The 15,875-nt window shown below is 42.4% G+C and overlaps 1 protein-coding gene across 1 annotated transcript in view; it reads right to left on the reverse strand.

The window, feature by feature from the left end:
* LOC122814070 (active breakpoint cluster region-related protein-like) overlaps positions 1-15,875 on the reverse strand; it is a 1,143,696-nt gene that overhangs the window by 822,517 nt on the left and 305,304 nt on the right. Inside the window, exon 3 of the mRNA XM_044086683.1 lies at positions 407-511. Within this exon, the coding sequence (XP_043942618.1) occupies positions 407-511 (105 nt within the window). The remainder of the gene's footprint in view (positions 1-406; positions 512-15,875) is intronic.

The following is a 15,875-nucleotide window of genomic DNA, read 5'->3' on the forward strand; positions in this document are numbered from 1 at the left end:
TGTTATAGTATATTATGACTGTGGTAACACATTACCTTTACATATCCATACGTTGCTATAGTATATTATGACTGTGGTAACACATTACCTTTACATATCCATACATTGTTATAGTATATTATGACTGTGGTAACACATTACCTTTACATATCCATTCATTGTTATAGTATATTATGACTGTGGTAACACATTACCTTTACATATCCATTCATTGTTATAGTATATTATGACTGTGGTAACACATTACCTTTACATATCCATAGATTGTTGCAGCATATTGTCACTATGGTAACACGTCACCTTTACATAGCCATACATTGTTGCAGTATATTGTCGCTATAGTAATACTATAATTTTGGAGAATGGTTGTCGCATTGCTCTGTCTGCACTTTCACTGATTACTCACCACCATCAGGGCCTGGAGTTCGCTCACATATTGTCCTTCAGAACTTTGCACATTTGTTAGCACCTGCATCCGCTTCTCCAATAGTGTTTCCGAGTCAATTTCTCCCTTTTATAAGAAAAACAGAACAAGAACAAAGGTAAGTCATGAGCAAGAGACAGGATCACATCAGAACAAGACTGTTAACATCAACCAAGAGATCAGTAGAACATGGGTCAGTTAACAACTTAATCAATATTTATAGTACCAGGTAGGGATTTTGTCCAACACCAGGAAGCTTCAGCTTCCAGTTCTCCACCTGAAATAACTTCCTTGAAGATCATTCTTGTATTTATTTACTCTCGACTTGCTGGAACCCTGCTAACTGACCCTCTCATTCCTGTAACTTATTCACCCCCTCCATTTGCCTTCCATTTTTTTAACTCATCTTTGACTCTGCCTTCTAGTTCATTGTATTCCACCCCCCCGAAGTGTGCCACCATCGTCATTGTCCATAGTTTATTACTCTCTGCCCATTTGTCTAAACCACACAGCATGGTCACTCTTATCTAGCAACACCTTTACGTGGACGTTAGTACCCATATGTATTTATTATGATGACATCCTGAATTCTATCCTTTTTGGTACAGCCCCATACTGTACCTACTGAGTGAACTGCACATGCTCAAGGTGCAACCAATGCCCCCCTCTATTAAAGTCAGTATGTTTCGGTCTACTTTTAAGACATTTGTGTTATTTTAACCACATAAGTGAAACGGCCTTTCTTAAACTTTTTCAGTCATGATCCAGGACACAAAGGCAAAGGTAAATACAACATATATATGGACACTTAAAGGTAAACACAATATATATATATGGACACTTAATGGTAAATACAGTGTATATAAGGACACTTAATGGTAAATACAGCGTATATATGGACACAATGGTAAATACAACATATATATGGACATAGTGGTAAATATAGCATATATATGGACACTTAATGGTAAATTCAGCATATATATGGACACTTAATGGTAAATACAACGTATATATGGACACTTAATGGTAAATACAGCATATATATATATATATATATATATATATATATATATATATATATGGGCACTTAATGGTAAATACAGCATATATATTGCCACTTAGGTTAATAGGTTCATAGGCAGGTACTAGGCTATCTGCCCGAGGGCATTTATAAGCCTAGCCAGAATGTGTCAGCTTTCGCCACCCGACTGATTAATTAGCTGAGCCTCTGTCAAGAAGAGCCAATGAAGTGATCCCAGGGGTGTATTTTCTGTTACCCATCCACTCGTCAAGGTTTCTCTTGAAGAGTGTTAGTGAGGGACTCTGCCTAATGTAGTTAGAAATTTTGTTCCAAAGCATGGGGAGTCTCTGTGATGACATGAATCTATCCCTCTAGCATGTTCTATTTATTGTTGTGGCGAGGTTTAGCTCAATATAGCGAGTGGCTCGCAGTGACTTGGATTTCTTTAGGTGGAGCATGTCCATCAATTCTTGGACATGGCTTTGTAAGTCAGGCAAAGATCATTTCTCAGAGTAAGCGATATGCCACTGAGTGCAGCTGGAGTTTTTCCAGTTGGGTTGCATAGGACATATGTTTGAGACCAGTAATCCTCTTGGTGAGGTACTCTTATGGTCTTTCCAGCTGTTGGAAGTGTCTTGTGAGGTACATCCCAAATGGGGCATTGTACTCTACAATGGGTCTGATGAGTGATGAGTAGAGGGGCACTATAACCTCTTTATTTCTAGATGTGAACCCTTTAGTAATTAGATGGGCCACATAGAAGGATTTCCTAACTACTTTGGCAATATGATTGTCAAAGGAGAGATTCCTATCTACCTGGGTCCCCAGATCTCTTATTACCTCTTCTGTATTAAGGGGGCTGCCACCTATGTGGTAATTCTCGGGTGTTTTGTTTTTCCCAAACAGGATGACTATGCATTTTTTGGCATTTAGTTTGAGACCATGACTTTGACACTAGGTGTCCATCTCAGTAAGGCACTTTTGGAGAATGTCCGTGTCAGCCAGAGAGTCAATTATGGCTCCCAGTTTGCAGTCATCGGCAAACTTGGTTATCCATAGTCCTCCTGTGTTTGCCTGTACTTCTGAGAAGTATATGCCGAACAGTAGGGGTCCCAGGACCAAGCCTTGTGGGACACCACTTGTGACTGGTTTAGAGTCGGACCTGGAGCCTGCTATTCTTACCGTGTGAGTTCTGTCTGTAAGCCAGCTGGCAACCCATCTCGTGACGTAGGGGTTTATGTTCAGGCTGGTGAGTTTTTCTATAATTCCTGAGTGGGGAATGGTGTCAAAAGCCTTGGTGAGGTCATGGTAGGCTGTGTGAACTACCTTCCCCTCATCTACCTCAGCACTACCAGGTTACACCTCATACCATGCTTTTCGGCCCCAAAACTTGGACCGAACCACAAAAGTAGGGGGAGTATCGATATTCATCAAAGATGCCCACACCTCCAGGTTGGTGGCAAAGCACGAAGCATCAGAGACTATCCATGTGCAACTAACAGTGGCTAAAACTGCCTTCCAGTTTATAGCCTGCTACAGACCACCCTCCCAAACCCAGGAACCCCACTCGGCCTTCCTGAGAACACTGGAAAATATGAAGGTCTCTCCAAACACCATTATATTGGGCGACTTCAACTACCCAAACATAGACTGGGAGCATTACTCTAGCTCCAACACCCTAGCCCAAAGGTTCCTAGAATTTATAAACTCAAATGCTATGGAACAACTTGTTACCACTCCCACAAGAGGGGAAAACATACTGGACCTGATCATCACCAACATGGGGACTCTATGCTCCAGACCAGAAGTGTATCCTCACTGGTAAGATCAGACCATAAACTAATCTCACTGGATATTCACATCCCGACCCCACCCCTGCCCAGAAAACCACAGTGAAAAACTTCTCTAAAGCAAATTTCACACTCCTCAAAACCGAGGTGGAATCCTTCAAAGCCCCCGGGCCTGTGGAAAATACGGCCCAGACCGCAGAATCCTTTATAAACACATTCTATGAACACCTTCAGGAATGCATGGATCATGCGATCCCAAATAAAACCAAGACCCAATCCTCCAAAGGCAGACGTCCTGTCTGGTGGAACCCAGCCATAAACAAACTATACAATAGAAGGAGAAAGCTACTAAATGATAGAGCAAAATCCCAAAAAGGGAAGACATCACTGATCAGTATTAGCAAAAAACTATGGGCACTCATAAAATTGTCTAAGGCCAGTTTCGAGAGAAAAATTGCACAGGACACTAAGGATAATCACAAGGCTTTCTTTAGTTATGTTAGGAACCTGGGTGGTAATTCCCAGATATACTCAGAATTAGTCCAAAATGACAAAAAATACACTGAACCCACAGACATTGCCAACATCCTAGCTGACAGGTTCAGCGCAAACTCCCCCCCCTCCCCACCAAAAGGGCAAATATCTATCCCAGCAGAGTGCTGCCCCCCTGACATCTCAGATGCTCAGGTAAGAGCCGCCCTCTCCAAAGCAAAAAACACAGCATCAATGGGACCAGACGGTGTCCCGAGCTGCATCCTACATGAACTCCAAGAAGAGCTAAACCCTAACATAAAACTACTGTTCAATCTCAGCCTTATTACAGGATATGTGCCCAAAGAGTGGCGTACAGCAACAGTGGTCCCTCTCCATAAAGGTGGTGCCTCAACTGATCCTGGAAACTATCACCCCATAAGCCTGACTAGCCTGGTCTGCAAAGCTATGGAAAGGATCATCATGGACCTCATAAATAAAGATATTATTGGGGACCTACAGACACTGGATCCTACCCAGTTCGGCTTTGTTAAGGGCAGATCCTGCCTCTTAAACCTGGTTGATTTCTTTGAAACAGTCACCAAGGCCATTGACGAGGGGAAGGTGGTCCACACAGCCTACCTGGACCTCACAAAAGTCTTCGATACAATACCCCACTCGGGCATTATAGATAAGCTCACCAGCTTAAATATAAACCCCTATGTCACTAGATGGATTGCAAACTGGCTCAAGGACAGAACCCACATGGTTAGAATTGCTGGAGCCATGTCAGACTCCAAACCAGTTACAAGTGGTGTCCCACAAGGCTCAGTCCTGGGACCTCTCTTGTTCGGTATATATTTCTCGGAGGTACAGGCCAACACGGAAGGACTGTGGCTGACCAAGTTCGCAGATGACTGCAAACTGGGTGCCATAATCGACTCTCCAGCCGATACAAGCATCCTGCAAAAGGGCCTCATAGAAACAGACAACTGGTGCCAGAGCCATGGCCTCAAGCTAAATGCCAAAAAGTGTATAGTCATCCCTTTTGGCAAAAACAAAGTGCCCACAAATTATTACATAGGTGGTAATCCATTAAGTACAGAAGAAGTAATTAGGGACGTGGGGACCCAAGTTGATAGCAATCTCTCATTTGACAACCACGTGGCCAAAGTGGTTAGAAAAACATTTTATATAGCCCACCTAATCATGAAGGGATTCACATCTAGATCAGGGGAGGTCATCGTGCCTCTTTACTCATCCCTCATCAGGCTCATAATTGAATACAATGCCCCTTTTGGGATGTACCTTACCAGACACCTGCAGCAACTGGAAAGACCCCAAAAGTACCTCACCAAGAGGATCAAAGGGCTCAAACAGATGCCATATGCTGCCCGGTTAAAGAAACTCCAGCTCTACTCAGTGGCATACCGCCTGTTCAGAGGCGATCTGTGCCTGACGTATAAAGCCATGCCCAACCCGGAATTAATGGACATGCTGCACCTCAGAAAATCCAAATCCCATCGAGCTATGAGCTCGAGAGACTTGAACCTCAGCACTGAAATAAATAGGACATGCTGGAGGGACAGATTCATAACCCAGAGGCTCCCTTCACTCTGGAATAAAATCTCAGTCCAGGTTAGGCAGAGTCCCTCATTGACTCTCTTCAAGAGGAATCTTGATGAGTGGATAGGAGATCGTAGGTTTACCCCAGGTATCACTTCTGTGTCACTGTTAGACAGAGGCACAGTATACTAACCTCGAAAAAGGGAATAGCAAAATAAATTTAAAATGGGTGGCGAAAGCCAAACACATTCTGGCTAGGCTTATAAATGCCCTAGGGCAGATAGCCTAGTATGAACCTATGAACCTATGAACCTATGGCCTTGGTGACTGTCTCGAAGAAGTCAACCAGGTTTAGTAGGCATGATCTACCCTTAACAAAGCCAAACTGGGTCGGGTCAAGTGTTTGGAGGTTCCCAATGTCTTTGTTAATGAGTTCCATGATGATGTGCTCCATAGCCATGCAGACCAGGCTAGTCAGGCTTATGGGGTGATAGTTACCAGGGTCAGTTGTGGCCCCTCCTTTGTGGAGTGGAATAACTGTTGCTGTGCACCATTCTATGGGCACGTAACCAGTGGAGAGGCTGAGGTTGAACAGTATGTTCTGGTGGGGGGGTTAGTTCATTCTGTAGTTCATGCAAGACGCAGCCTGGGATACCATATGGTCCCACTGACGCTGTGCTTTTGGCTTTTGAAAGGGCTGCTTTCACCTGTGCGTCTGTGATTTCCAGGACACTACACTTTTTCAGTATTATTGTGGGCCCTTTTGGGGGTGAGAGGGGGATGAAGTTTGCACTGAGTCTATCTGCCAGGATGTTGGCAATATCAGTAGGTTCAGTATATTTTGTGCTATTTTGCACTAGCTCAGAGCATATCTGCGAGTTGCCACTTAGATTCTTGGCATAGCTAAAGAAGGCTTAGTGGTTATCTTTCAAATCCTTGGCTATTTTTCTTTCGAAGTTAACCTTGGATGATTGTATGAGGGACCTTAGTTTCTTACTGATACTGATCAGGGATGTCTTTCCTTCTTGGGATTTGCTTTTTTTCTGTCCTAGTTTCCTCCTTCTATTGTATAGCCTGTTTATGGCAGGGGTCCACCAGACTGGTTTCCTTCTCTTAGGGGAGTGAGCCTTGGTTTTGCTAGGGATGGCACAATCCATGCATCTTTGTAGGTGCTCATAGAGTGCATTTGTAAAGGTTCCTGCATCTTGGACACTGCTATAATTTAGCGTGGGTGCTGTGAAACTTACCACCTCTGTCTTAAGTAAGGTGAAGATTGCTATAGAAAAGTTTTTCACTGTAGTTTGCTTGGCTGGAGGTGGTGGTGTGGTGTGGACATCCAGAGTGATTAGTATATGGTCTGATCTAACCAGTGATGGGTTGACCTCTGGTGTGGAACACCTGTCACCCTTGTTGGTGATGACCAGGTCCAATATGTTTTCACCTTTGGTAGGGGAGTTTACCAGCTGATCTAGGGCATTTGAGTGGATAAATTCCAGTAAGTGCTGGACCTGGGAGTTTGTACTTGAGTAGTTTCCCAGTTAACGGTAGGGTAATTGAAATCACCCAATATTAGGGTGTTCGGTAGGACCTTCATGTTTTCCAGTGTCTCCAGAAAGGTGGAGTGGTGGTCCTGGGTCATGAAAGTCTAAACCTCAAAATGTATGCACTTGAAGCACTCCTCAGTATGGAGAACATCAACATCTGTGCAGTAACAGAAACCTGGTTTAAGGCTCCTGAGAGCACTCCAGTACTACTAGGCTATAACTCATACCATACCTTTCGGCCACAGAACCAGGACCGAAACACAAAAGACAGGGGTGTATCTATATTCATCAAGGATACCCACACCTCCAGGTTAGTGGCACAGCACAATGCATCAGAGATCATCCATGTGCAACTAACAACAGGCAAAACTGCAATCCAAATTGTAGCTTGCTACAGATCACCTACCATGACCCAGGACCCCCATTCTGCATTTCTGGAGACACTGAGAAATATGAAGGTTCTACCAAACATCCTAAAACTGGGTGATTTCAATTACCCAAACATAGACTGGGAGAACTACTCAAGTACTTACTCCCTTGCCCAACGCTTCCTAGAATTTATAAACTTGAATGCCCTGGATCAACTGGTCAACACCCCCACCAGAGAGAACAACATATTGGACCTGGTCATCACCAACATGGGCAACCGGTGTTCCACACCGGAGGTCAACCCCTCGCTGGTTAGATCAGACCATAGACTAATCACTCTGGATATCCACATTCCACCCACACCCCCAATCAAGGAAACCACCATGAAAAACATTTCAAAAGCAAACTTCACGTTACTTAAGACTGAGGTGGAAAGGTTCATAGCCCTCATGCTAAAGGACAATGCTGTCCAAGCTGCTGAAACCTTTACAAAGGCACTCTATGAGCATCTGCAGGAATACATGGATCGTGCTATCACAAGTAAAACCAAGACTGACTCCTCCAAGAAAAGGAAACCAGTCTGGTGGATCCCTGCCATAAACAAGCTATACAACAGAAGGAGGAAACTAGTACAGAAAAGAGTAAAATCCCAAGAAGGGAAGACATCCCTGATCAGTATCAGCAAGAAACTACGATCCCTCATAAAATTATCCAAGGCTAGCTTCGAAAGAAAAATTGCCAATGACTCCAAAGATAACCACAAAGCATTCTTTAGCTATGCCAAGAACCTAAGTGGAAACTCTCAGATCTGCTCTGAGTTAGTGCAGAATGGCACAAAATACACTGAACCGACTGATATTGTCAACATTCTGGCAGACAGGTTTAGTGCAAACTTCACCCCCCCCACCCCCATAACCATACCAGAAGAATGTAAGGCCCAGTCAATCACCGACACACAGGTTAAAGCAGCCCTACCCAAAGCCAAAAATATAGCTTCAATGGGACTGGACGGTGTCCCAGGCTATGTCTTACAAGAGCTCCAAAATGAACTAACCCTTCACCTAAACACACTGTTCAAACTCAGCCTCTCTAAAGGCTATGTACCCACAGAGTGGTGCACAGTAACAGTTATCCCACTCTACAAAGGTGGAGCCACAATGGACCCCGGAAACTGTCACCCTATAAGCCTGACTAGCCTGGTCTGCAAGGCTATGGAGCGCATCATCATGGAACTTATTAACAGAGACATTGGGAACCTCCAAATCTTGGACCCTACCCAGTTTGGCTTTGTTAAGGGCAGATCATGCCTCCTAAACCTGGTGGACTTCTTTGAGACAGTTGCCAAGGCATTAGATGAGGGAAAGGAGGTCCACACAGCCTACCTAGACCTCGCAAAGGCTTTTGACACCATTCCCCATTCTAGTATTATAGACAAGCTCACCAGCTTGAACATAAACCCCTATGTCAAAAGATGGATTGCCAACTGGCTCATGGATAAAACCCACATGGTGAGAGTTGCAGGCTCTACATCCGACTCTAAACCATTTACAAGTGGCAGCCTCCAGGGCTCAGTCCTAGGACCTCTCCTGTTTGGTATATACTTCTCAGAGTTACAGGCAAGCGTAGGAGGACTATGCTGACCAAGTTCGCAGACGACTGCAAACTAGGGGCCATAATTGATTCTCTGGTTGATACAGACACCCTCCAGAAGGGTCTCACTGAGACAGATACCTGGTATCAAAATCATGGCCTCAAGCTAAATGCCAAAAAGTGCATAGTTATCCCCTTTGGGAAAAATAAAGTACCCGTGAACTACCACATAGGTGGAAGTCCCCTAAATACAGAAAATGTAAAAAGGGGTCTGGGGACCCAAGTAGATATTAATCTCTCCTTTGATAATCATATTGCCAAAGTGGTTAGAAAATCCTTCTATGTGGCCCACGTAATCACAAAAGGGTTCGCATCTAGAACAAAAGAGGTTATTGTGCCTTTCTACTCATCGCTGATTAGACCCATCATAGAATACAACATCCCATTTGGGATGTACCTTACAAAGACACCTGCAACAGCTGGAAAGTCCACAAAAGTACCTCACCAAGAGGATTACTGGCCTCAAACAGATGCCCTATGCAGCCCAACTCAAGAAACTCCAGCTGTACTCGGTTGTATACCGCTTACTCAGAGGTGATCTTTGCCTGACATACAAGGCCGTGTTCAACCCAGAATTAATGGACATGCTAAACCTAAAAAAAAAAAACAAATCCTGGAGAGCCACACGCTGTAGAGATATAAACCTCACCACAATGATAAATAGGACATGCTGGAGGGATAGATTCCTGTCACAGAGACTCCCCATGCTTTGGAACAGGATTCCAATATACATCAGGCAGAGCCCCTCACTAACACTCTTCAAGAGAAACCTTGACGGGTGGATGGGAAACAGAAAATGTACCCCAGGGATCACTGCAGGGGCTCTGCTGGACAGGGTGCAGGGAAATAATGGCTCTGCTGGACAGAGCCACAGGGAACTAATCTAAGGGAGTGGGGAAAGCCAACATATTCTGACTAGTCTTATAAATGCCCTTGGGCAGATAGCCTAGTACTTACCTATGAAACTATGAACCTATATATATGGACACAATAGTAAATACAACATATATATAGACACTTAATGGTAAATACAACATATATATGGACACTTACAGGTAAAAACAACATATATATGGACACAATGGTAAATACAACATGTACATGGACACTTAATGGTAAATACAGTATATATGGACATGTAAAGGTAAATACAACATATATATGGACACATAAAGGTAAATACAACATATATATGGACACATAAAGGTAAATACAACATGTACATGGACACTTAATGATAAATACAACATATATATGGACACTTACAGGTAAAAACAACATATATATGGACACAATGGTAAATACAACATGTACATGGACACTTAATGATAAATACAACATATATATGGACACTTACAGGTAAAAACAACATATATATGGACACAATGGTAAATACAGTATATATGGACATGTAAAGGTAAATACAACATATATATGGACACATAAAGGTAAATACAACATATATATGGACACATAAAGGTAAATACAACATATATATGGACACAATGGTAAATACAACATATACATGGACACTTAATGATAAATACAACATATATATGGACACTTACAGGTAAAAACAACATATATATGGACACAATGGTAAATACAACATATATATGGACATGTAAAGGTAAATACAACATATATATGGACACTTAATGGTAAATACAATATATACATGGACACATAAAGGTAAATACAACATATATATGGACACTTAATGCAGTCAAGTCAACAGCATGTTTTTATGAGTTGGGACAAAATAAGTGAAGATGTAAAAAAATGAAAACAGGAGGAAGGCGTGCAAAACTCCATAGAAATAATGGCCAGTGGTCAGGACTGAACTCTTGACCCTAGAGCTGTGATAAAAAGATTTCATCACTGTGCCACCATATGTAGATTCAAATTTGCCGTACTTATAACTCACCACTTCTTCTTCTTATCCTCTTGCTTTTCCTGTACCAGTTCTCTCATCCTTGTTCATGATATGATGTGAAGAATAATATACTGCAGATCTACTCTTTCTGCCCCCTTCTTACTCTACCTTGCTCACAACAGTACATAGGCTGTATTCTGATCCTCACTGCTCTCCCACACCCTTCATGGGGTAACCTTATCCACAAAGACACTTACCATAGATTCTCAACTTCACTGCTCTCCCACGCCCTTCATGGGGTAACCTTATCCACAAAGGCACATAGCCTATATTCTGATCCTCACTGCTCTCCCATGCCCTTCATGGGGTAACCTTATCCACAAAGGCACATAGCCTATATTCTGATCCTCACTGCTCTCCCACGCCCTTCATGGGGTAACCTTATCCACAAAGGCACATAGCCTATATTCTGATCCTCACTGCTCTCCCATGCCCTTCATGGGGTAACCTTATCCACAAAGGCACATAGCCTATATTCTGATCCTCACTGCTCTCCCACGCTCTTCATGGGGTAACCTTATCCACAAAGGCACATAGCCTATATTCTGATCCTCACTGCTCTCCCATGCCCTTCATGGGGTAACCTTATCCACAAAGGCACATAGCCTATATTCTGATCCTCACTGCTCTCCCACGCCCTTCATGGGGTAACCTTATCCACAAAGGCACATAGCCTATATTCTGATCCTCACTGCTCTCCCATGCCCTTCATGGGGTAACCTTATCCACAAAGGCACATAGCCTATATTCTGATCCTCACTCCTCTCCCACGCCCTTCATGGGGTAACCTTATCCACAAAGGCACATAGCCTATATTCTGATCCTCACTGCTCTCACACACCTTTCATGGGGTAATCTTATCCACAAAGGCACATAGCCTATATTCTGATCCTCACTGCTCTCCCATGCCCTTCATGGGGTAACCTTATCCACAAAGGCACTTATCTATATTCAGATCCTCACTGCTTTCCCATGCCCTTCATGGGGTAACCTTATCCACAAAGGCACTTATCTATATTCTGATCCTCACTGCTCTCCCACACCCTTCATGGGGTAACCTTAACCTCACTGGCAACTTACCATATATTCTGATTCACATCATTCATGCACACAAATGCTTACCCTACATTCTGATCTTTGCTGGTCTCCCACACCCCTCACAGGGTAATGTTCCTCCTCCTCTGCCTTCTCTCTGACTTCACATTTGAAACAGCCCTTTAGGCAGATTACTAGTTCATCCACTCCTGTAAAAACTATATGTAGTCACCTCCATGTTGTACCTGTATTATAACTGGTCCATTTTTCTGTGACAGTTGCAATGTCTATCCACTTCTCCTACATCTCTTCTGGCATCCTCCCAGTCTTCACGGGTACACAGAATGGTCTGAAATCACACCCTTTTCAGCACTCAACATACCTCTCAATTTCTTAGAGCAAGAAATCTGGACAAAGCCATAAATAACAGGGGGGGGGGGGGCAAAGGTCCAAAAATAGGGACAATTTTTAAATATTGCTCTTACAAACTTAGAATGTTGATAAAATAACAGGTTTTGTATTAGCATTAGTTTTCTGAAGGATATGAAGTCTGAAACCCTAATGTGTGTCAGTATTTTCTGACTTAAATCTTTAATGATTAACCAATGATTTGCCAGAAAACCACAATTTTATGAATAATCGACCAAAAATATGAGGCAAAAATTTGGACATTCTGCAAAAATCTGTGTATTTGAGAGGTATGGTACACACTTTGCACAAACTTGTTTTCTGCACAGTCCTATCCTCAGCCATTCACTAACTCTGAGCAGGCACATGTGCACCTAACATCATATTCCTTTCAACAGTCAGCCACTGACTGCATGCAGGCCCACATATGCTAAATATCATATTCCTTTCAACAGCCAGCCACTGACTGTATGCAGGACCACGTATGCTAAAAATCATATTCCTTTCAACAGCCAGACATTGACCATGTAGGATTGTGTGTGTCATACAACATATTATTTACAATAGCCAGACACTGATTGCATGCAGGACCACCTGTCTGATATATTACTTTCACAGCCAGACACTTGTGCATAGGAGTTCTTATGTGTGAGTGATATTAGACTCCTTTCACATGCTAAGTATGTTTTCAATGTGACAGTGCTGTGTTTTGTTTTGAAAATTGCAGTCAATGCTTTTGCTGTAAAATTTGAGGATATAGCTATCCTTGATGACAGAGAAGACATAGGGAGGTCAAAATGAGATGTCAGTATCCTGCAAGCATGTAAGCCCCCCCCCCCCTGAAAAATGGTGTGTTGTATGTAGCAGTATTTCTGATTTTTTATGACTTGTAGGCTGTTGAACAAAAACTGCTGCAGCATCTATATGGTCTATATTGTCTTTAATTGTTTTGCTTTAATTATTATACTAAAGATTGAAATAATTCATTTAATTGGCTTGGATTGTGTAATATAGTCTAAACATTGTAATTTAATAATATATGTGCGTAGTATTTTGTTTAGAGCCTTCAGTAACTCTGAAGGGGTTGGCATTTGTCAGGTTATATAGTCTGTATTATTGGAGTGATGATCAGAACCATCTGATCTTCAGCATCCATTATGTAGCCATTGTTGCATATTACTGTGGTACAGAATTTTCTTAAGATTGGATTTTAAAGGAATTCAGTATTTATTTAAAATGCCTCTTTTGCAGTTAGCACATACGATTAAAGCTCTGACTTCTTACTAAGCTGCTTCCTGTGCCAAGGGTACAGGATTTGAAACTTTCCATCTTCATTTAAAAATTGTGTGACCTTGAGCAAGTCCCTTAACCAGGCAATTAAAAATTTAGGCTAAGCTCTTCAATAGTCCTCTGGACTGTATACCTAGTAACTAACTATGAACCAGTGGTCACTTTTGCCAGCCATTCCGTATTGCATAGCTGATCTAATTCATAAATTCATAGGCACATCAGTGTACACTAGGCTAATGACCCCTAGGTCCCTTATAAGCTTAACCTTGCAACCCAAATGTGACCCACAAATTTGATTTATAGGGGTGATTTACTGAGTGCCTCTGTCCATCAGAGACATGGGAACCAGAATAGGGTGAAGTTCTGATTACCCATCCATTGGTCCAAGTTGTGATTAAATAGGGATAGAGAGGAATTCTGCTTCACATGGATGGGGAGCCTGTCCCAGAGATTGGAAATTCTCTGAGAAACATATGTGTCTCTCCAGCAAAATGTAGGTCTTTTAATCAAGTATTTTTTACTACTTTGGACACATGCTGGTCAAAGGCTAAGTTACTATCTACATGATTTTCAGATCTCTAACTAGCGAATCAACTTTTAAGGATGTTTTATTGATGATGTAGTTACCCAGAGTAACAGACTTTACAAAAAGCACTATAATGCATTTTTTGGTATTGAGTTTTAAGCATGGCACCAAGCTTTTGCCTGTATTACACCTTCATGAAGGATGTTCTCATCTTGGGGGGGGGGGTTCTGTGCTGGTCCCACTTTACAATCATTTGTGAACTTGTTTAGCCAGCTACATTTGACACTGACTTTGACATATGAGAAGTAGATGCCAAAGAGGAGAGGGCATAGCACAGAGGCCTGGGGGACTCTACTAGTGACCGGCCTCTTTGTGGAGGTGGCCTCACTGATTCTAATGTCCTAGTTACTATCAGTGGCTATGAACATGTTATAAAGTGCTTTGTACTTTGTTCCATAAGTCTGTCGACAATACCTGAGTGAATATTGCATCGAATGCCTTAGCTGGATCTCTGTCAGCGTTAGTCACCACTTTTCCTCATCCATTGCCTTAGTGACCTTTTCAAAGACGTCCATCAGATTCAGTAAGCACGACCTTTTTCTGATAAAGCCAGGCTGGGATGGTTCCAGTGTCTAGAGGTCTTCTATAATCTTGATAATTTCCATGATAATTCTTCCCATGACTTTTTAAATAAGACTCGTCAGACTAATGGTTCTGTAGTTTCAGGATTTGGTGAAGGTTCTCCCTTATGAGGGGCTTAACTATTGCTTTCCTCCATTCGCGTGGTACAAAGTCTTTTTTTAAGAATATCGTTAAATAATGACTCCAGGGGTTATGATTAGTCATACTTCAGACTATTCAGGAAGCATCCTGGGATGTTATCAGGGCCCATTGAGGCTGTGTTCTTGGCTTTAGTGAGTACAGTCAGTACATGCTCCTTAATTATAATTGAAGGGGTTATGTTTCAGGGTATTTTTGGGAGGATGGTTGATGGTGACGGGGGGGAGGGTTAAGTTGGAACTGAATTTCTCTGCTAACAGGTTTGCTGTACCACCAGGCTCCGTGATTGTGGCATCCTTAACTACCAGTTCAGCACATTGCTGTATGCTGCCCTTGAGGTTTCTGAGACAGCAGTAGAAGGCCTTATGGTTATCTTTTACCTGGGAGGCTATCTTAACCTCAAAGTTGGCTTTGCTTTACCTACATAGCCTTCCTAGTTGCCTATTTACTTTAATGTGAGAGTTTTTATCTGTATACCCTTCCTGATTTTTGCCATATTTTTCCCTTATGTTGTGTATCCTGTTTAATTTGGGATGCCACCAAGGCAGTTTTTTTCTGAAGCTAGATCTGGGCTTACATCTGGTAGGTACAGCAGCCTCTGTACAGCCACTGACATGGTTGTACAGAATTTCTAAGAGCAATTCAGCATAGGCTGCTGTGTTGTCTGGGTTTGGAGGCTTGTTGAATTTTGAAAACCATCACTTAACAACATGTAATTTGCCTTGGAATTGCTCCTAACTGTTAATGGTTGGAATGGGATTATGGAGTTGATTCTGATTTTGAAGGAGACAGCTTTATGGTTGGACTTACCTGAGAGAATGAGACATGGGGGGTGTAACATTCTCCTATATTTGTGAACAAAATGCCCAGTATGTTGGAACCTCTGGAGGGCATAGTCACTATCTGGTTAAGGGTGTTTGTATTTATAAAGTCAAGGAATCTTTGTGCCTGTAGTTTTCAGGCCATGTAGGATTCCCAGGCTACAGAGATGTAATTAAAGTCTTCCGTATGTAAGGTGTTAGATTGAATATAAAGTGTTTCCAGTAGGCCCAAGTATGCACT

This window comes from Protopterus annectens, chromosome 10.part0 (genome assembly GCF_019279795.1).
Source record: "Protopterus annectens isolate FY-2018-M chromosome 10.part0, PAN1.0, whole genome shotgun sequence".
In the NCBI taxonomy this organism is placed as follows: Eukaryota; Metazoa; Chordata; order Ceratodontiformes; family Protopteridae; genus Protopterus; species Protopterus annectens.